General features: G+C 40.5%; 1 protein-coding gene across 10 annotated transcripts in view; it reads right to left on the bottom strand.

Moving 5' to 3' along the window:
- Positions 1-23,264, bottom strand: part of LPP (LIM domain containing preferred translocation partner in lipoma) — a 684,273-nt gene that overhangs the window by 520,550 nt on the left and 140,459 nt on the right. For 5 of the 10 annotated variants that reach the window (XM_068546435.1, XM_068546439.1, XM_068546440.1 and 2 more), the window contains one exon: positions 19,489-19,944. The exons of the other annotated variants lie outside the window; for them this stretch is intronic. In XM_068546435.1, coding sequence (XP_068402536.1) covers positions 19,489-19,540 — 52 coding nt within the window. In that variant the 5' untranslated portion in view covers positions 19,541-19,944. The remainder of the gene's footprint in view (positions 1-19,488; positions 19,945-23,264) is intronic. 10 annotated transcript variants of the gene reach the window in all.

Here is a 23,264-nt window from a genome sequence, read left to right as displayed (position 1 = left end):
GCAACTTAGGGCTTCCCTGGTGGCGCAGTGGTTAAGAATCCACCTGCCAACGCAGGGGATACAGGTTCGAGTCCTGGTCCGGGAAGATCCCACATGCCACGGAGCAACTAAGCCCGTGCGCCACAACTACTGAGCCTGCACCCTAGAGCCTGCGAGCCACAACTACTGAAGCCCACGCACCTAGAGCCCGTGCTCTGCAACAAGAGAAGCCACCGCAATGAGACGCCTGCGCACCACAACAAAGAGTAGCCCCCGCTTGCCGCAACTAGAGAAAGCCCGCACCCAGCAACAAAGACCCAGCGCAGCCACACATACATACATACATACATACACACATACATACATAAATAAATAAATTTATTTATTAAAAAAAAAAAAAATAGCAACTCAGCCACTCTACCCACTGGGATACTGATATCATCACACAGAGGACCTGAGATTCTACCCTCAAATCTTTTGTGTCTTGAATCAAGGTTTGTTTTCCAGCTCTAGTCATCAGTACTTCTCTTCCCAACCCGACTGTGTATCCTCTGAGAATAAGACAAGGTAGGTAAAAATTCAGTAAATGTGCAATGCGTCAATGCATGAAGCTACAGAAAAAAAGAAGTGAGAAACTCTTCACCTTTTCATATCTTCTGGTTTGGGTCCGTGAATATGGAAGATTCCGTTCCCTTGTCAAATGCTAAAGAGCTCTCCGTCTATCACTTTTTCCCCCAAGATAGGAAGGAGGATGATAATGGCTGGCATCCCTGAAGCCATACCAATCAAGGAGAAGGATCATCTCCAGAAGTCTGGCAGAGCCCATCTCTCTCTCTTTCCTGCCTTCCCTCGTGTTCTCCTTTCTGTTGGAGATTTGGTTTCTAAGGTGGGCCCCAATCCCTGTGTTGTTCACTGGGTAAGAATGCACAAAACCAGCACCGTCGTTCAACTCTCCCCACAGGCAAGGCCCAGGGTTAGGACTGGAGAAATGTTGAAGCCAGCCCCAAGATGAGCCTCACGTCAGAACCACATTTTCCAACTGAGCTTTGGCAGACACTTGCTTTAGGAGTTTCGCACTTCCATTAGAATGAAGCTGGTAGTTTGAAGACTAGTCAGCGATGGTCACCACTAATGTGTCAAGATGTCCGAGTGTTAACAGTCCCAGACAAATGGTCTTTAGTTAAAACATAATAAAACAAAACTGATCAACAGCAATGTTAACATCCTAGTGAGAGGTCACGTTAATATCATGTAGTCCCTGATATGAAGCCATGAGAAGGGTTTTACCTCTATGGTGGTCTTCCCAAAATCCACAAGCCTAGTCTAATTATGTGAAAACATCAGAGGGACATTCTACAAAATACCCTGCCCAGTACACTTAAAAAGTGCCAAGATCATAAAAAGCTAGGAAAGGCTGAAAATGGTTACAGACGGGAGACTAAGAAGACATGATGACCAAACGCAGAAGAGTATGCTGAACTGGATCGTGGAACAGACAAAAAGCATTAGTGGAAAAACTGGGGAAATCCAAATAAAAGTTGTAGATTAATTAACCATGTGAACTGATGATACTTTCTTAGCTTTGATAAACGTACTTTGGTTACGTGAGCTATTAACAGTAGCAGAAGCTGGGTGAAGTGTACAAAGGAACTTTCTACTCTTTTCGTAACTCACCAACAGAAACAGGTAAAAATTACTGGGGAAATGAACACCCTCAGGCTGCTTCCAGCCAAACCAAAACTCGATCAGGAAAAGAGCTGACAACACTGAACTGCGAGAAAAGACATTACATAAAGTGACTTCTTGCTTTTTGTTGTTCTTATAATAAATTAAAAAATATTTCCAATTAGTTAAAAGATTCACTGCAAGCTAGAAATTAGCTGAATTAAAAAGATTTTTTTTAATTCTAAATAAATAAAGGAATCGAATGTGAAAGGACAACTTGGCCCAAAAAAAAAAAAAATTGGTAATTGAAAAAGTCACATGTTTGCTAATTATTGAAATTTTTAATTTTATATTTGGACTGGCATTATATAGGGAATCATCTTCCCAAATCATGTTTGAAAGTTTCAAAGATTATATTGGCTCTGTTTTACTGAAAAAGAGTCTGTCTCCATCTGTGCTAAGAAGAAAAAGTGCTTAGCCAACACATTCACAGGGTTTTCAGATAGCAGTGTGTCCAGACTTTTTTAGTTCCCATCCCAAGTATCTGTGAAACTATATAACCTAGGGTGGAAAAAATCCTTTTCAAGGAATCATGACACTTTTTTTTTTTCAAATTTTTCTTTCAAAAGTCAGTTTTTCTTCAACTCAGTTGACTTGATTCACCAAACCAACCGAAGTCTAAAGCATAAGAGAAACTAAATTATACCATCTTCCATAGATAGGCAGATAGGGAGGTAGGTGGGTAGATGTGCGGGTAGGAGAGTAGACAGAGGGAGGGAGGAAGGGAGGGGGGAAGGGAGAGGGAAGGAGAAGGAGAGAAAGGGAGAGGGAGAGAAAGGGAGAGGGAGAGAAAGGGAGAGGGAGAGGGGGAGAGAGAGAGAAAGAGAACAAGAATAAAAGCTAAGATTGTCTGAGCCCAGTATGTAAGCTGAAGTCCTCCATTAAAGGAAAAGGACTTTTGGAAACATTTTACTCCTTCCCAAAGCCTTAGCACTGTAACAGAAATATCAACATATTCACTGAGAATTTTTTTAGCCCTAGTTTTAGAAAAATGTTTTCCCTTCAACAAAGGTAGTGAGTGTTATAGAAACCAAGTCATGAAGCCCAACACTTTTTGGATGAGGAAACAGTGAAGCTAAAACAGAAATGGAATTACACAAATCAGCTCTTTCCTGTCAGAACCCCTCCTAAACACTCCTTCAGATATTTAACCTTGAATTAAAAAGCAAGGCCCAAAACAAATTTTTTTTTTTAAAAAAAGGCAAGTATTGGGCTTCCCTGGTGGCGCAGTGGTTGAGAGTCTGCCTGCCAATGCAGGGGATGCGGGTTCGAGCCCTGGTCTGGGGCGATCCCGCGTGCCACAGAGCAGCTGGGCCCGTGAGCCACAACTGCTGAGCTTGCACGTCTGGAGCCTGTGCTCCGCAACAAGAGAGGCCACGATAGTGAGAGGCCCGCGCACCGCGATGAAGAGTGGCCCCCACTTGCCACAACTAGAGAAAGCCCTCGCACAGAAACGAAGACCCAACACAGCCATAAATAAATTAAATAAATAAATAAATAAATAAATAAATAAAATAATAAAAAGGCAAGTATTGTGAACAAAGTGTCATGCTAATGGCAGGATACGGAGACAAATAAAGAAGCCAAGGCCATCCCTGACCCTAAGGAGCTTTAGAACCACTCTTACACTCCTTGGAGGGCATGTGGAGGGCTTCCTTGGAGACGGCTCGTCTCTGAGGATGCTCTTTTCCCTGCAACCTCTCTGTTTGTGTCTGCCTGTCCTCTCACACTCCAGATAGACAGGGTCCAAAGCCACTGCCGGTACTTTTCTAGTCGTTCCTTCGCTATCACACACCCTGACTCTAGTCTCCTGTTCTCCCACCTCTAATTTTTACTTTTACTTTTCCACTGAGACTTCCAGCTCCTAAGATCGTCTCTTTCCTCCCTGGGCGCCATCCCTTCATGGCAGCATTTTTTTTCCTGGTTGAAGGTAGAGCCCACGTACTACATTTCAGGCATTATTTTGGCCCTTTATCTGTCCTAACCATCCCCAGTGTTGGATAAATACAACAATCTGCCTTCCCAGCTCTCACACCTAGTAAACATAACCTTAACAGACTAAATTATCGACAATGCAAAAATAACTTCAATAACAACCCTCTCGATTTACAGTGTAGAGCTAATGAAGCATTTCCTTACTTATTAACCTCATTTGATTCCCACCACCCTAGTAAACAGGCACAGGAGAACTAGATACCCATTTAACAGAGGGGAAGCAAAGTTGCAGAGATGGGAAGTAACCTCTACCAAGGGCTCACAGGAAAGTTCTGGCACTGCTGAAACTGGGACCCAAATCTTCTCATATGTGGCCCAAGGCGATTTCCATTATCCCTAGGTTCTACGATCCCCTGCACAACAAACGACACACCAGGAACGGAGAGGACAAATCTTAACCTACACCAGAATTAGACCGGCATTTTTAGTTGATTTAGAAAGGGGGGAAAACTCAAAGAAAAAAGTTCTCCAACTGATTCTGGTAGAGACGATTAGCAGAAATATCTTGTAAAGAACGTGGGTGTCCTGGAAGACTCATCGTCGTCGTCATTATAATTTCTAATCATGCTATGTGGGCAGGTGTCCGTGCAGCAGAAACACCATTGGCACCCAGATTAGCAATTTCATCAGGAGACTAGAAACTATGTCTGCAGTTCTTAGACCTCAGAGCCTGAATCACAGCTTTCCCCTCCGGGATCAGCAAATAAACTGCCTATGCCTTAGCAAGGATTGTTAAGCCTGCCGAGGGAGGTCATCAAATATCAGGTCCATCAAAAAGCACACACTGGTGCAAAGTACAGGAGTCCTCCCGGGAGCCCGGAAATACCACTAAATGCAGAGACAGAAGGCCGGAGTTGTAGTCCCACGTTATGCCTCTAATTCACTGAGTAACTTTGAATGAATCATTTGCCTTCTTTGCATTTTTGTTTTTCATTCTCAGCTGAAAATTGAGAGTTTTTGAACTTAAACTATGGTTTTCAAATGAGACATGGGAGGAGGTCAGGAGGGAAAGCAGCCAGCAGTAGGGTTTTGGGCTTCCCTGGCTCTGTGCCCTCCCCTCTACTATAGCAGGTATGTTTTTATCATTTTACATTCTGGACTTGGGCCTGTCTGCAAGATTTAGCTTGAACAAAGGACCCAAGTCCGCAAAAATCATGGGCATGATCTCTGATAACTCATCAGCTCTCACATTATGATTCTACTCAAATATATTTTCTCTGGGCTAATCTTCTTTTTACTCAGGTTTATTTGATTGGGGGGAAATTGTATTGGTAGACTTTAAAAATAAATCCACTAATAACATACTCTGAAAACCGAACGTGAAGTACGTCTAATATTTTCTCATGCCTCCACATTAGTAGATACCAAGAGAGAATGTCCAAAGATGGCAGAAATGAACTAGAGTAACAGGAGAGAACCAGCCACAGATCCCATAATTATTTCATAGGGTTATTTATTCATACAAAAATATTTCTTAAGCACTTGCTATGTGATAGGCGCTATGGTAGGCTCAAAATGAATAAACAGAGAGGTTCCTATCCTCGTGATGCTTACATTATAATTGGATCTGGCATTCTAGAAAATTGTACATAGCCAAATAACTAAATCGAAAACAAAATGTATGGCATACAGCTAGAGAAATCTGTAAAGAAAAATGTATTCCTTATTTATATGAATAAGAAAACAGAAATGAAAATATGTGAATGAAGAGTCAAGCTCAATTAGAAAAATGACAACATAAACCTAGTCACAGTAGAAGAAACATACTATTGAAGATTTTAAAGAGAAAATAAAGAGTGGTACAGCCAATAATAAATGCAAGAACTATGTTTTGAATGAATAATAAAACTTTTTCTAAACTAATCAAAAAGAGGATAGCGGCGGGGGGGGGGAACGAAACCACAAAACTGTAAATAATAATGTGGAAATAACCATAAACAGAGAGGAAATGAAAATAATTACAAGAAATTATTTAACTCCATGCAAATAAATTTGAAATAGGTGACTTTCCTAAAATACAATTAACAAAAGTGGCCACAGAAAAGATATAAAAGAAAATCAGTCCAATTACTATAGAAGAAATAAAAAGTTTTTAAAAAGCAAACACCTCCACCGCTCTAAAAAAGGCACCAGGTCAAGGCAGTTTCACAGAGGAATTCTAACACACTTTTAAAGAATAGATCATACAAATGTTATTTAAACTATTTCAAAAAGGAACAAAGAAAAAGAAAAGCTTCCAAATTATTTTTATGATGATTTAAGCATAATACTAATAGTAGAATCTGACAATGCAAATACACACACATATACACAAACATAATTTTGAAATAGTCTCATTTATGAAAATTGATGCAAAAATTGTTAATAGAGCACTGAGATCTAGATTCCAACAATACTAAAATAAAATAAAATGAAATAATGCACAAACTGTTACAAAGTGGATATTATTCCAAGAACACTAGCATGATTTCCTCTTTGAAGAATGTGTTTATATATTTCACCAAATTTATAGGATAAAAGAGAAAAACAACTCTTTTCTTAGAAAAGAAAAAAGGAGACAATGTATGATTATTTCCATAGTTTCCAAAAAGGTATCAGATAAACATTTAACAACGAGTCTCCACTTAAAAAAATAAGAAAACACTCTCAGAATAAGGATGGATAGTTTTTAACACAATCTATTTCTCAAAACAAAACCCAACATCACAATGAACAGGGAACATTTTGAGCATTCCCATTAAAGTCAGAAAGAAGAGGTCATTCACTCTAACACTAACACTGCTATTCTATATTCATTCTTCGCTGGGTAGTAGACAATATAATTAAAAAAAAGCTGTGAGTTATAAAAATTAGAAAGAGAAAGGTAAATTATTGGCAGATGATATGATTACTTAATTAGAAACTAGAAAAAAATTTAATTATTCAAGTAATAAAAGAATTTAGTAAAGTGACTGTGTAGAAAAAATACTGAAACCAAGAAGCTACACACACTCACACACACACACACATACACACACACAATTAGTTAGATGGTATAATATAAGAAATAATTCCATTAACTAGAGCAAACAGAAAATACCTAAGAAAACAAACCTAGAAGAAACATGCATGGTCTACATGAAAAATTTAAACGCCCCTAGGGACATAAAAGAAGACTTCAACAAATGCAAAGGCATAGTGTTCTAAGAACAAGAAATAACAAATTTACAATGCATAATGCATGAAGTTAATGAACAAATTTAGGGCAACTCCCATAAAAATGTCAACAGGACATTACTTTTAAAACTGGACAAGTTCATTCTAAGGTTCATGGAAAAAATAAACAAGTGCTAAAAGACAAAAACTTGGGAAAAAAAGGAACTAATCAGAGAGTGAAGTAGCACCATCAGATAATAAAACATTACACAGCTACAGTAATTGATAATGATGCATGAAGTGACAGATGAATGGAACAAAAGGCCCCCAAATGAGGCAAATTCCTAAGTATTAAATATTTAAGTACTTAAGCATTAAAGTATTTAATATATAATAAAGGTGGCTTTTCAAATCAGTGTGGAAAAGATGGACTATTCAATAAATAGCTTTTGGACAGGTGGGTCTGAAAAAATATAAAAATGGATCCCTACCTCACATCTTTTACCAAAATGTAATTTCAATGAATTGGTGATGAGAGACAGAGAGAGAGAGAGACCAGATGAAACAACTAGAAGGAAAATTAGAAGATTTTTTTAAATGAAGTGGAAAAGGCATTTCAAAGTGTTACACAAAACCCAAAAGCCATAAAACCAAAAGATTGAACTGACTATATATATATATTTAAATTTTGATCTGCAAGTTCAAAAGACAAATGCAAAATGGCAGGGTATTGCTCCTCCTATCACAGACTAAGGGTTCATTTTCTTAACTGTAATAAATCAATAAGCAAAAAATCCAACAATACAATAGAAAGGGAGGCAAAGGGCAGTTCACAAAAAAGGAAATACAAATGGGGATAGTCTATTTAAAATGATGCCCCAAAATCACTAAACAACAGAAATGTAAATTAAATCTACAAGATACCAGACATAAGATACTGATATAGAAATCATCTAGACGTATGATTACATGAAAAAAGCAAGATGCCAAATAATGAGTGTAGTATGCTCCCCTTTGTGTAAATATTCTATACACACTGGGATATAAAGGAATATAAATACTTATATATGCTTGTTTATACCCAGTTTATTTCTACAAAGGGATATAAGGAACCGATAACAGTGCCTGCCTCTTAGGGGGATGAAAGAGCGGGCAGAGTCGAGAGATAAGACATTGATAACAGTAAGACTTGCTTTTCATTACATGCATTTTTGTAACTTTTTAATTGTGTACTATCTTTTTGTGTTGATTCCTCAGATTAATTTTTAGTCTTCTTTAGAGAAAGTCTGACGAACAATGCGTCAGTGAGAACTTCAAATGGAGGCGAAGGAAGCCTGCTAGATGGCCAGCAACCTTCAAACTCTGCAACTGAACAGGGTATAGCGGAATGAGAATGACAAAGGTGTCAGGGTTTGAAGCGTAAAGCAGCTACTTAATAGCTTTGACTTTGGGGAAGTTCTTTATTCTTGCAATACCTCAGTTTCCACAGCTGTGAAACAGAAAGCTAAGATTCACACCTCAACAGAGCTGTGGTGAAAACTAAATAAGATAACAAGTATAAAGCTCTTAGCCCAAGGTCTGGCAAGGAATATACGTTCAATAAACGTTAGCTCCCCGTACTATAAGGACTATTCCTGAATTAATAATAACGATAATAATAATAATCTTTCTAGTGCTGTTCTGCTCAACCACATCCATTCAACCAAACACCCACCCCCCCCAACCCCTGGCCTCAGCTTCCCTTCCCACGGCCACGACACCCCAAGTCCCCATGAAGCAAGAGTTGAATAAATAATCACCAATTTTAAATACCACTCAGGAGAATGACTGGAAAATATCTATTTCAACTCCTACATTTCAGTGAGAAATGAGCAGAGGCCAGCTGTGGTTAAGTGGCAGCCCCAAGGGACGAACACTCAAGTCCCTGACCTCCATTCCATAGACGTTTCACCACATGTCACGTGTTGGCAAGGAATGGGCCTCTTTCCCTCAATTTCACTGGTCTCTCATTTTTAAAGGGTGCTTTGTTTTACCTCCAGAGAGCTCCCTTTTTACTCTCTAGCACACCCCTCAATCCAGCATCTCTGGCCTCTCTCTCCTAGTGAACCTGAATAGTCCCAATACACACAAAGTCATCTGTGTCAGGATGCCCAAGCACATTAAAGGACAAAATTACCCTTCTCGCAGCGTCATAAAAGGCCAACTTTGCCAGTCCTCCAGAAAAGGGAAAAAAAGAAAAAAATAGTTTTAAGAAATGCAGGCCCCTTCCCCTAGAATGCGATGACCTAAAAATGGCTAGTTTAGAGACCACGCATCCTCTGCGCACTGGGGTTTGTTAGTGGTGATGGTGGTGGTGAGGTTTTTATTTGTTTATTTTGTTTTATTTTTCTTTCTGTGTTGGGTCTTTGAGAAAGATTCTATTATGGTTGCTATCAATTCTCATTTAGAGAAATAAGGACAACGGTATTAATAATGAAACAAAAGTACTCCTTTTTACTCTCTGTGGTCTGCAAGGAGTTTCATATTCCACTCAGATCAGAACTCCATGTTTTACTGATGTGAAAGTGTGTGGTTTTTGCGATAGCCAAGTTCTTCTAATATTCAACTTTCTGTTGTTTCTTACTTGCAACTTACAGTAAACGAATCCCAATTTTTCCCCTTGGTCAAAATCAGCCCATTTTCAAAACAACCAGGCCACCTCAGACATGGCACTTTTCATGAATATCCTAGAGGCATGAGCCTATTCAGACCCAGTTTACTGCATTTAACAATCTTAACTATGAAACAGATCGCCCAAATTGTATCTTTGGACTCCACAGAACATAACTCTTCTGGAGAAGCACAGAAGGAAGTCCAGTCCCGCCTTTGCTTTCCTCCCCTTTCCCCCAAAGTCCTCTCAACCTTCACTCTTGGCTACATTTGGACAGAGAAGGCAGGGATCATTATTCTACGAGAGGAGAAAAAACACTGCTGTCATCGCTCCCTTCCTCATCTTCCTTACCTTGGTTATGGTGATTTGTCTTGCACGGGGGCGTATTTCCCATCCTATCAAGCCTGGGAAATGAGGGGTCGCCAAAATTACACTCCCTCACTTTGTATTAGAAGAAACTTAGGCTCAGAAAGGGCAAGTGAATTGCCCGGAAGCTTCCAGCAAGAACTAGCAAGAACAGGGCCTCAACCCAAGTTTTATCTTTGGGAAACAAGATCTCTTCCACTCCCCACCCCGCCTGGGGAGAGCAGCCCAGAGTCTCCCTCCATCCTGTGTACATCGCTGGCTCTTGGCTGCTTTGTCATGACAGGCTCTGACTCCATTAGCAAGGCTGTACTTGATGGCACAACTGTTTCTGTCAGGGTCGGTTTTGGTGGTTCAGTGCCTGGGCCACACCAGCGGTTAAGTGTTTTCACTGTCACCCGAGGTCCTTCAGTTGTCAGATGTGTCACAAGCAATTTGTTACCCATCACTGTTAAAGTCCTAAAGTTCCAAATGAATTGTTTTTATTTAGAAACTGGTGCTCTATCAAGGTTTATCCCTATGATGTTGTCGAGCACACTCCCACTGACTCTCTTAAATGGAAGAACAAGAGGCAGAGCTATAGTTAGGTCTCTAGTTATTCCATGTAACCTCAGCCTGCCTTCCGTGGGTCACAGCCCATGGTGTTCTGTTATAGGAATATTATCTATCGTAAGAGTCTGTGATGAATAAAGCCTGAGAACTACTGCTATAGGTGGTGGGAGCAGAGTGACCTACAGAAGTTGGCTTTCCTAGAAAGAGAAGAAAATATCTGAATTCCCTGTAGACTGGGTAAACCTCTACCATCAGTCCTGAACCTGTTCTATGGCCTGATCTTTGGGTAAAAAAAAACTCAGAATGCCCTGCTTGTAATCCCTAGCTGTCTCACTAAAACACTGTACCCAAACAGGGTAAGGTGAGTGTGTTACCTGTGGCTCAGTTTACACTTAAACACACACACACACACACACACACACACAGAAGGGATCCAGTCCAGCACAGCAGGTGAGCAAAAATGCCCCACAGTCCATTCAGTACATGTCAAGACAATTTATCCCAACAACATGCAAGTGATAAACAACAGTATTCCGAGTCTCAGTGAAGTCGGCATGACCGTCACTGTTATCAGCTTCTCTCATAGAACCAAATATGCATTATCTGTCTTCTTCACTAGAATGGAGGTACCCCGTAATGAAGGACTGATTATTCATTCAAATTAATATTTACTAAGTACCTACTATGTGTCAGGCGCTAATCTAGATGGTGGGGATACAGCAAAAAGAAACCCAACTAAATTCCTGCCCTCATGGAGCTGACATCCCAGTGGTAAAGGCAAAAAATTCACAAACAGGTAAATGAACACATAACTTTCAGAGAGTAATTAATGCTCTAAAGAAAAATAAAACAGGGTACAGAAGATCGGGAGTGCCTGATGTGGTGAGAGAGGCTGTTATCTATATTGCTTCTATCTCTAATCACCGATTTGGAGCTTTTTAAAAAATACCCATGGGCTTCCCTGGTGGCGCAGTGGTGGAGAATCTGCCTGCTAATGCAGGGGACACGGGTTCGAGCCCTGGTCTGGGAAGATCCCACATGCCGCGGAGCAACTGGGCCCGTGAGCCACAATTACTGAGTCTGCGCGTCTGGAGCCTGTGCTCCGCAACAAGAGAGGCCACGATAGTGAGAGGCCCGCGCACCGCGATGAAGAGTGGCCCCCGCTTGGCACAACTAGAGAAAGCCCTCGCACAGAAACGAAGACCCAACACAGCCAAAAATAAATAAATAAATTAATAAAAAAAAATGTAAATATTAAAAAAAAAAAAAAAAATACCCATGCCTGGGTCCCAACCCCAGATATTCTGATTTAATTAGCTTGGAGGTAGGCTTGGGAAAGAGTATTTTAAGGGTACTCCAGTGATTCTAACACACAATCAAGTTGAGAACCACTGGCATGCTTGGTTTTGAAAATGAACAGGCCTGGGTTTGAAACTCACCGGTTACACATGATCTGTGTGATCTCAGGAAAGATACTTAATCTCTCTGAGCTTCAGTGTCCTTACCTATAAATTGGGATAATAATAGTAACAGTACCTCTGGGTTACTGTAAGAATTAACTGAGGGGCTTCCCTGGTGGCACAGTGGTTAAGAATCCGTCTGCCAATGCAGGGGACACGGGTTCGAGCCCTGGTCCAGGAAGATCCCACATGCCGCGGAGCAACTAAGCCCGTGCACCACAACTACTGAGCCCGCGTGCCACAACTACTGAAGCCCGCACGCCTAGGGCCCATGCTCTGCAACAAGAGAAGCCACTGCCATGAGAAGCCCACGCACCACAACGAAGAGTAGCCCCCGCTCGCCGCAGCTAGAGAAAGCCCACACGCAGCAGCGAAGACCCAATGCAACCAAAAATAAAAATAAATTTAAAAAAAAAAAAAAGGAATTAACTGATATATGTAAAGTCCAAAGAAGAGTGCCTAGGACATGGAAGGGACTCAGGAAGTGTTAGCCATCATTTACTGTTACCTTTAACAGTTAAAAATATGCACAGAAGATGCAAACTGGAGGGCTGCAGGTCAAAGCTGGTCCTTAGATGGGTTCTGTTTGCCATGTACAGTGTGGACTTTTAAAGCGCTTTGTTGTTGTTTTGAGCCAAAGTTGATGTTACTGAGTGAGATCATAACTTGCATTTTTCTCCTTCCAAGAGGAAGTATCTCTTGCAATGTTTTAAATATATTTGAATGAGTTGCCAACATTTGAAAACCTAAACACTTCACATAAAAAAAATCTGACCATGCATTCCTATGTGCAATAACTGATCAGTGCCAGGCAGCGCCACCCTTCTCAGAGACAGCGCTCTCAAGCTCTCCATGTCCCCCACTACCCCCTTCCGCTCTCTCCCCAAGACACATGCTCAGACTGTGGCCATGAACAAGTCCCATTTCATCAGCACACTTGCACTTTTATCTTACCTACGAAAAAAAGGAAAACAAAATATGGGAAAAGGAACGCTAGATAAAAGGGCTTTGTGTTTCAAGCAAAGGGACCAGAAGCATTTCTTTGTGGCAGTCAAGGATCTCTGTCTATGAACTGTGCCAGTGCAGTGTGTCTGTGTCAAAAGCATGAAACTTACACATCATCTACTCCCTCTTTTACATAAGTCACATGACTCTGTAGGCAAATGACCTCTCATATCCTGGGCACTGAAATAGGAGCTTGGCAAACATTAGCTCCTTTAATCCCACAACTCCAGGGGGTGCTTTCCATTACGACCATTTTCAAGATGAGGAAACCGAACCTTGGCAAGGATAAGCAACGGTCTTGGGTCACATGAATAATAGATGGCAAAGTTAGGTATGGAACCAGAACCTTCTGACGTCAAAGTCGAAACTTCTTCCACCACGCGATGCTCGCTCCACCCAGGGAACGATTTAGTGCAATTTAACTACTGAGGTGAACAATAACTAGATGGGAAAATTCTTGGAAAGAACACCATTAGTTTGGAACAGGATACTCTCTCTCTGGCCAATATGCTTGCTGTCCATGCCATTGATGACGAAGGCCATCTGTGTCTTTTGGATGTTGCGAAACCTGCAGATGACACGATGAAACCTGCTCCTCTCCCTACCTTTTGTCCCATGTAAAGACAGTTCTACTCTTATATCTACAGCCCAACAGATTGCAAAAAAATGCCAAAAAACAAAAACCATCACCTTGTGTGTACAGGTGTATGTGTATGTGTCGTGTTGACAAAGATCAAAACCAATGGTTAAAATGAAAGAGCAAGACACATTCAGGTTCATCTCAAACAATGTCTCTTGGCTAAAGCCTCCCTTGATTCACCTCATCAGAATTAACCTGCCTCCAGATTCCAGCACAGGTTATTTGCATCTAAGATTTCTATATCACATTATATTTATGTGTTGTATGTCAACATCCCCACCAAACTAGAATTCCCTGAGAGAACGAACCATCTTCTATTCACTTTTCTATGCCGTCCCCAATGCAGCCCTACCACCAATGTTATGCACAAAGCATGGCACAAAGTCAGATGCAAAATAAGAAAGAATTAAGTGAATACGTAAAGATAAGACTGACCATTTTCTATCCATGTTTCTTTAAGTAAATGTATACTTAGTATGAGTACCTACAGAGCTAGGCTTTGTGGAGATGCAAAGATTAATTTTTTTAAAAGCTTTGATTCAAGATGCTCACCATCTCCTGGGAGAGACAAATGTCTCTGGCGGTTGAGAGAAATGTGCAAGATATGAAATTCTCAGGAGTTTGCTATAAACTTTAAGTGGTCAATTAAAATATACCTTACCCAAATAAATATGCAATTTCTTTCTCTGATAATGTACTGACATTTCTTTTTTGAAGTTACTGACATTTAACTATCAAAAGAGCTGTTAAGAAAGGTCTCAGCCATAATGAGGAATTCAACTTTTTTTTTAAGGAAATTTAAGAGAAAGTATCTTTGTATTTCAGCAATTCTGTAAAAGCCTGACTTTTCTGACAATATAACTGCAAAGAAACTTGCGTCAAAACACACAAGAAAGAAGAAGATGCTCAAGATATTTCAAGTCTACAATTACTTGCTGAATACATGCTAAAGTGCCAGGAAATATGTTAAGCTCTCCAGGGAAACAGAGCTCAGTGTTTATTTGGGGTAACAATGAGATATGGGTCCAAGAGAAGACATTAGGATATAACTTGATGATAAGCAGCATACAAGAGGTATCGGCAAAAGGCTATGAGAGTCAAGGGGAAGAGAAATTACGTAAATTAGGACCTTTATTTATAAATGTGGCATCGCACTATGACAAGAAAACTAAGTTGAATAACTTGGTATTTGCGTTATACTCCTGGTTCTGCCAATAATTTGGTGACAGAACTTAAGCAAGTCACTGCCTATATTTTAGTTCAGTTTCCCCCATCATTAAAGAGACATATGGCCCTCCCAGTGGTCACAGTCTACAAACGTGGGCATTCAATTAAACGACCTTTTGAATCGGAGTTACAGCAAGAGAAAGAAAGTTCTCTACTGTGTTGTTTGAATACATTTGCCCTCTTAGATGTTTGCCAATCAATAATTCAAAAGCAATAAATCTAGTAGCTACACGGAATTTGATGTTTTCATTATAATTTATACAACTGACTAAATTACATGCCATCCCATCATAAAGGCTAGAGTACTCCTACAAGATCAGTAGGGGACATATGAAGGTGGACAGATAATTATGGTGGATATCTACCAGAGTTCCCCCTCCATTCTATGGGCAGAAGGTACAGGACAAATCTAGGTCCAGCTGCCATCAGTCAATACTGATTCTTTTGGAAGGAAAAGTAAAAATTTTATTTCCCATCAGAAATGACCCCAGTGTATCTTTCCTGTGTCATCTCCCACTACTACTTCCTTGCAAACCTTTATTCATAAGCTAGTATTGGCCAAACTTGCCTTACTAAATCAGAATTTCTAGGGAAGGTACTGGGAATCTATATTATTAATAACAAACAATTTCAATGATTAGGCAGGTCAGGGAAATCCTATTACAGTATACATCTAAAGTACTCATTATTCATCACAAATGACCTGCTTCTTGTCAATGTGTGTGTTTCTTCTGCCTGCAGTGTGCTTCTCCCCTCTCTGGCGGGTGACTTATATTTACCTATTCTTCAGGATCCAGTTAAAATACCACCTGATTCCTCTACTCTCATACGTGTATTCTTATCTCCTCTCTTGGATTATGAACTCTTAGAGATCAGAGGAGGAGTCTCATTCATTCATTCATTAGTTCATTCACTCAACAAATACTTATTGAGTGTTTGGCATCTACCACATGCCAGGCACTGTTCTAGGCACTGATGACATCGCAATGAACAAGACAAAGTTCACAATTTCATGGGCATTCAAGTACTGGAGTTGGCAAACTGTGGCCCACAGACCAAATGTGGCTCACTGCATGTTTCTGTTAAAAGTTGTACTTGAAACATGGCCACACTCAGTTGTTCACATGTTGTCTATGGCAGAGTTGAGTATTTTACACATTGTCTGATAGCAGAATGAGTAGCTGTGACAGAGACCACACAGACCACAGGGTTAAACTATTTACCACTTGCCCCTTTATAGAAAGACCCCTGTTCTAGTATATCACCACGTAGCCGAGTGCCTGGTAGACAGAAGGCACTAACAAATGCTGAGAGAATAAACTGAGGATGGAAAGTGAGAAATAAGATCATGTAAGGCCATGCCACTCTCTCACTTCGTCCCAGCTTACCCCTCCCCCTAGAGGGGTGGGATAGGGAGGGTGGGAGGGAGACACAAGAGGGAGGAGATATGGGGATATATGTATATGTATAGCTCATTCACTTTGTTATAAAGCAGAAACTAACACACCATTGTAAAGCAATTATACTCCAATAAAGATGTTAAAAAAAAAAAAAGATCATGTAAGGCAGGTCCTATTGCAGAGCTTCTTTTACCTACTCTCTATCTTCATTCCTAGTGATGTCAAAACATTAATAATTAAAAATTGACAATTTCTAGGATGTCACTAGCAATGTTACAGTTTAGGATGATAAAAAGAGAGGGGATAAGTTTTCAAACCTATAGAAAATTTAAGAACTAAATAAATTTGCTGTGTCTTCAAAAGTCATGACTATTTCAGGTCCACCTGTGATCATACCAGTTGGTCTGGCAAAATATATTACAATAGCTGTTATGTCTGGCTTTCCAGAGCTTACAAAAGTTTGAGGAGAGTTGTTATTGTATTTCACTGGTTTGTCTGCTTCATAAGATGCATCTTGTGGATGGGAACTTTGTGTCTTTCGGATCAAGCTGACTAAGAAGACTCACGTTAAATCAAACACAAACACAGAGCTGCACATGAGGAAAACCCCATTCTGTCAAATAAGTCAAGTTTATAGATTCAGTCTTATATCCATATCCTCAGAACTGTCTTCTTTATCATGTCCATATGCAAACCCTCTCATCTTTCAAGAAAAGAATTGAAAACTGCAGGATCCTTTTCAGAGGCTGAGTTACTATAAAACTTAAAGCGGAGAGCTGATATACAGCTAAGGTTTTACAAGTCTTCAGCACGGTGTCAGTGTGTTTTACTGCAAAGAGTAACAGTTTTAGAGTCAAACAAGTCTTAATTCCAAGAAAGCTGTGCCACTCGTTAACCATGTAAACTAGGAAAATTGTTTAGCTTCTTCAAGTCTCTGCCTATTATCTACATAATGGGAATAATACAAGTTACATCACAGGGTTGATGTGAGAATTGAAGAAGATAGTTAAGCACAAAGCAGCTTTCTTAGAATGAGAAGAAAATAGGTTTTCAGTAACAGTTGGTTCCTTTCTTTCCATTAACAAGTTCAACACAGGCCCCTACACCTCAACAATACCCTTGTTTGATATATCTAAATTCCCTAAAAATGTTACAATACATTTATTAAGGCAATAAATTTGGAAAGATGTCATTTGCACATCTCTGACTTTTAATCCAAACTCAAGAAAATTCTGTTCCCCTCTGAATTTACTACTCAAAAGCTATAATATAGCTCTTGTTTAGTCTATCTCCTGGTGACTGATTTCTAGCAAACTATTACTTGAAACAACATTCCTCAAAATGCAATATACTAAAACCCTCCTGATGAGCATCATAGAATAGGTAATCAGGTCAGTTTTGAACATCCCCTCTGATTTCAAGGTGAAACAAAAATGGTCAAGTTCTACTCATTTTCACTTTCTGGTTCTTGCGCCCTTGATTCCTGCGATCCCCTTTGTAAAATGTAACAAAGAAATGCATGTGCTTCCATCAAAATAGTCACCCTTCACTGTACAGATAGATATGGATAAAGATGAGCGATGGAGACGGAGAGAGATTAAGTGAGTGGGTAGATAAAATGGCCAGGGGAGAGATGATTAGATGGATGATTGGATGGATAAGCAGAAGGATGGATGGGTGGGGGCATGGAAGTCAGGCAAATGTAGATGACAAGATGCCACACAGACATGTAGAAATTCCTAAAGAGAGGCAAAGAGATAAATCTATGACAAAAAAAGCTCAATCTCAGGACTGAAATACTAGCACAATTCCCTCTCTAGCCCACTGCTCCTTAAATCTCCATTTTTAAGACTATCCAAAGGTTTCTCCTCATCATTACATCATCATATTCAAATATGTGGTAACCATAGTATTATGTATCTGCCCAGCAATGGAAATTGAACCCTTTGGGCAAAACAAATTGACCATATCCTCCTAGTAAGAGAAAATAAAAAGTCTTCCAGAAGGCATCAAGCAACTTTTCTAATGCAGTACATTCATGAGACTACCCTTACTATGTTTCAATGTTTCTCTAATTAATGTTATGTTAATTAAGAGAACATGGCCTAATAGATTTTGTTACTGTCAGAATTTTCTTTAAATTCACAATTCACAGGTGTAATTTTACCTTAAAACTGAGATCATAACTAAAAGTACTGCTAAACTCCAGCCCAATATATATTACTATAGGATGAAGTAAAATACGTCAAATTCCTCTACTGTAAAAACAGTGTCAAGGGCCCCTGCCTTGTTTTAAAGCAAGTTTTCTTCTTGATAAACAGTCAGCACTTAATAATAGAAACAATGGTCAAATATCTCACAATAAATGCAAACACAGCACTCACATAACGCAATATCACGCAGTGATTAAAATATGTACTTTTGAAGAATGTTTAATGACACAGGAAAATGTTTACGCTAAAATATTACGTAAAGGAAACATATACAACTAAACATGTGTAACATGACCCCTCTTTAAAAAAGAATAGAGTGGTTATATGTGTAAAATAGAACGGTGGTTATCTCTGGATGATGGGTTATGGGGGTTTTAATTATCTTCTTCGTACTTTTGTGAACTTTAAATTTCTAAAATGAGTGTATATAACTTTTATATCTGAAAAAGAAAGGTTTATTTTGTTTTAGGAAAATGTCCAGCAGCTGTGCTAAGGTAACAAATAAGAAGGGTTTGTTTGATTTTCCTGTTTACATAGTATTTTCATATGCATTAGTAGCTCATCTGATCCATTCAACAATTCAGAGTGATGGGGTCAAGGATCCCCAGCGACAGCGAGCAGTCAAGCTCATTTAGCAAAATGGGACAGAGCAGAACCAATTCAAGGTGTCCTGGTACATTATCACCTTCTTTACAAGCTCCATTCATTTATCTCAGGAAAAGAGTTTTCTTTTTCAGGGATTTTTTTCTAACGGGGCTCCAACCTTGTTTTGCTTTCCTCCTAACCCCAAAGTGTCAACATTCTATTAAAAAAAAAAAAACAAAAAACTACACATATAAGCATACCTGGGCTCCCTAACACCTCACCCCAGAGTGGGAAGGGAATACTGTTCAAGAATGACAAAATGTCCCACTGTTGCCATTTTCAAAGCATATAAAGCCAATTATCCTAATGGGACCAGTCCAATCTATGAAGGGCATGTCCAGGCACAACTTTTTTAAAAGACACGGTCTGACCTAGATAAAGAAATCTGAGACAAGGATTCGAAAGCTGCTTAAGATGACAGGATACTGAGGGAGGCTTCGAGTCAGCAGCATCAAAGAAGCACCTCTGCTCAAATCTTGCTGGTCTTGGGATGACTCACCAGCACTGCTGTGATGCCTTCCTGCTCCATTCATCACACAAGTTTTTTCCATTAGAATTTATTGCCGAGGTGCTCCCCAGTAAGGCGGTAAGATCAACTCTGCAGTTTTGGGTTTTTTCTTCTTTTTTTTGGCTGCATTGGGTCTTTGTTGCTGTGCACGGGCTTTCTCTAGTTGTGGCGAGCGGGGGCTACTGTTCGTTGCGGCATGCAGGTTTCTCTTTGCAGTGGCTTCTCTTGCTGCGGAGCATGGGCTCTAGGTGTGCGGGCTTCAGTAGTTGTGGTGCACAGACTTCAGTAGTTGTGGCTCGAGGGCTCTAGAGTGCAGGCTCAGTAGTTGTGGCGCACGAGCTTAGCTGCTCCACGGCATGTGGGATCTTCACAGACCAGGGATCGAACCCGTGTCCCCTGCATTGGCATGCAGATTCTTAACCACTGTGCCACCAGGGAAGCCCAACTCTGCAGTTTTAAAATAGGGAAGATATGACTGAAAAGTCATAACACTGATTCCACATACTACACTCAAAAAAGCCCAAGGAGAGTAAAATGTCAGTTGAAGGAACACTGGCCTCCATTTCACCTCCACCACTAAGTAAACGCACCAGAGTCCGTTCTGGATTTTTTACTAAAGAATTAGCTGATTCTGACAAAACCTGGTGCATTACTAAAGGCATAAGACAGATTAGTTAGGTGGGGAATATATAGAGGAAAAGGCTGGGTCTGCTTAGGGCCTGGGGGCAGGAATAGAGGTTGTTTTCGTAAAAAGGTTGAACCCTATAGAATAAGATAGAGCCCCATGATTGGCCTCATCTTTACTGGGGATGAGCTAAAAACTCCTGCTCTCAGTCCCTGTGCTGTGGAAACTTCTAGAACAGAACCCATAGCACATACATGTGGGAACAACGAGAATGTTGTTGGGCAAAATAAAGACTCATTTTGGGCAGAGTCTGGGGAATACAAGAAGCGGATGGTCAGGACACTGAGCCTTGGTTCCCTTACAGCAACATCCAGCTTCCTCTCCACCCTCCTTGACTCTCTTTTCAGGCCCTGAGTTTGTCCTTCCCGTCTTCGAATCCACAGCTTAAATATCTTTTAAAAAGCTTTACCTCTAAGCACTGCACAACATAAGTAAACTGAAAAGGGTAGATTTTGAGCTGGAGTGCCCACTGGAATTACCCAAAAAGGTTTTCAAAATGCAAATGCCCATGTCCATACCCAAAGATTTAGGGATGCAGGCTGAAAATCTGAATTCTAGTAAAACTTCCCTAAGGAATGCCGATCCACAAATTCAAGTTAGAAACTATTGCTGTAGGGAGCAATCACCAAACTGGGAACTCAGGAGAACCAATGGGAAGAAAAGCAATGGGGTACCTGGGCTAGTGTCCCCAGGAGGGCCAAGTGGCCCATAGGTAACCTGCATTCATGGTGGACAAAGGGAGGAAAGGAGGACCGGAGAGTAACCAGGGCAACAGACAGGTGTCCCATGGGAAGAGCAGTCCTGTCAAAGATCTCCAGAAAAGAGGATCCACTTAGGAGACATGGAATGAGATAAACAGGGAAATTTGGACAGGATTTAGGTTTTGCAGGGATGGGTTTGCAAAAGGTATTCACCTCAAGAAGGCTAATTAATCAATTTATACAATATATTCAATTTATTATCTTGAAAACAGGAGATAAAAATAGATGAACATATCCTCTGCACATTTCTTTAAATATTGCTGTAACAACAACAGGATCCGGATGAACCCTGAATGGAAAGAAATTTGTCATCGGCCCCCAAATCAAAGATGTATAATCCATCATGGCCACTAAATTTCTATGACAAATCTCTTCAGCCAAAACAAGGTAGAGCGCTTAGCTAATTACAACTCCCTGATCCCTTTGGATGTCAAAACCAAGTCCAATTCATTTGTCTTATGTGTCCCTATAAACAAATCCTGTTGTTTCACTTCAATATGAAAGCCCCAATATAAAACAAAAGATTAATCTGGCTGATGAAACCTAGTCTAGGTGTGCTAGGATAATGATCTTCACATTTGTCTATCATTGTCTCATCTGTAAAATGGGAATAACAGACTTCTCTCCACAGTATAAAAAGGAAATAATACCCTAGGCAGTTGCCAAATAATGAAACACTTAGCTCTAATTGCTAAATAAATGACTTACATAATTAAGAGCTACGTTTCCTCTGTTTTTCTAAAAGCAACATCTAGTTCCTAATTTGTAACATCAACCTATTCAAACCTGAATTGCAAGAATCCCTTCTGCTTTATCCAGAATTCCAAATATGGAATTTATCTATTTGATTAGATTCTCCTACTTCTGTTATCATTATGGAAGCTATGCCTTTACCCTGTGGATTTCTTTATCCTATGACATTCTCTGGAAAGAAGTCTGGGAGGGAAGCAAAGAGTCTGATATTCACGTGTGAGGTCTGAAGTTGAACACTGAGGCATTGTTGCTATTTCTGAAATGGGGGCTGATTCTGTGACTGATGGACCATAGACCCTGAGACCTGTTTACTCTAGTTTGAGTTATCTAAGTGTGTCCTTCAGTGTTTCCCAAATAGATGAACCAGCCTGAATGACTGAATTACATTATTCTCTGCTCAGAGAACTGTCCCTCACTTCACAATACAGCTCTGTCCTTCCTTCCAGCCTCTCACTATTGCCCCTAAAAAAACTATGTTGGGATCTGGGTAAGAGTGGGGGTGGTGAGGAACCTGGGGAAGGCAGAACATCTCTTTTCTACCTTGCTTCATGCCTTTCCATGTTGGACTCTCTCCACCCCCCTTGTCCACAGGGAAGAAGGAGTGAGTTATCTAATTACTGAATCTGGAGAAGGAACTGGGCATGGGCAATTCAGCCCCTTCCTCCCAGTCTTAGGATGTACCTGACTGCGGGGAGCATACCCTCCCTGCGGCTCAAGGTGAGGAATTTTACAGGCCAAGTCCCCTATGAGGGAGTTGTCACAGGTAGAAGATATACGAGAGGAAGAGGGTAACTTTGATTCAGGGATGCTGTGTTAACAAGCCCACTGAGCTAACAGGCCTAAAGCCCATTCTCCAACTAGTCTTTATCTCCAGCTGCCTGACGCTGCATTACCTTCAACTGGTTTCTAGATGAACACACAAGAACAGGAGGCAGGATAGCAAATGGTGCTGGAACTGATGCTTAAGGGCCAAGGCAGAGGCTAGATTAAGCCTCAACGAACCCCCTCCAACCCCGACATATCACCTAGTCTAACCACACTGAACATACCCGACCTCGCACGTGACCTTGCACGTGGTACTTTGGGGCTTCTGCCTTCACTCACACTCCTCATTCATCCTCGAACTACCTTTCCAAATCCTTCACTGGCCCCACCCGACCCACAGGCCAGGATTACCCAGCCTTCTCAGATGCAGCCAACCTCAGGGACCTCTCCATTCCCTGAATCCTCACTGCTCATTCTCTCTTGGTCTTTATCACTGTAATCACAGACATTTTTAAGTGTAAGTCTAATCTCTGGGACAGAGTCTTAGTTCCTTCACTGTCAAATCCCAATCACCTCCTCCCCATCACTCCTCCACTGGCAAAAGTTAACTAGTGTTTATTGAGAACTTATTTTGTACCAGGCATGAAACTAAGAGCCTTATGTTCATTACCTTGTTTAATCTTCCGTAGGAAGTAGGTACAGTTATCCTTCTCTAGAAGGAACAGGGTCTATGCTCAAAAAGGCTCATCATGCCAAGCACATCTCACTGTGTCTGGTGTAACTATGGGAGATTTGCAGACTTG

The sequence above is a fragment of the Eschrichtius robustus genome, chromosome 6, assembly GCF_028021215.1.
Source record: "Eschrichtius robustus isolate mEscRob2 chromosome 6, mEscRob2.pri, whole genome shotgun sequence".
Classification (NCBI taxonomy): Eukaryota; Metazoa; Chordata; class Mammalia; order Artiodactyla; family Eschrichtiidae; genus Eschrichtius; species Eschrichtius robustus.
Note: the sequence above shows the minus strand (reverse complement) of the source record. Positions and strands in the feature narration are given on the sequence as shown.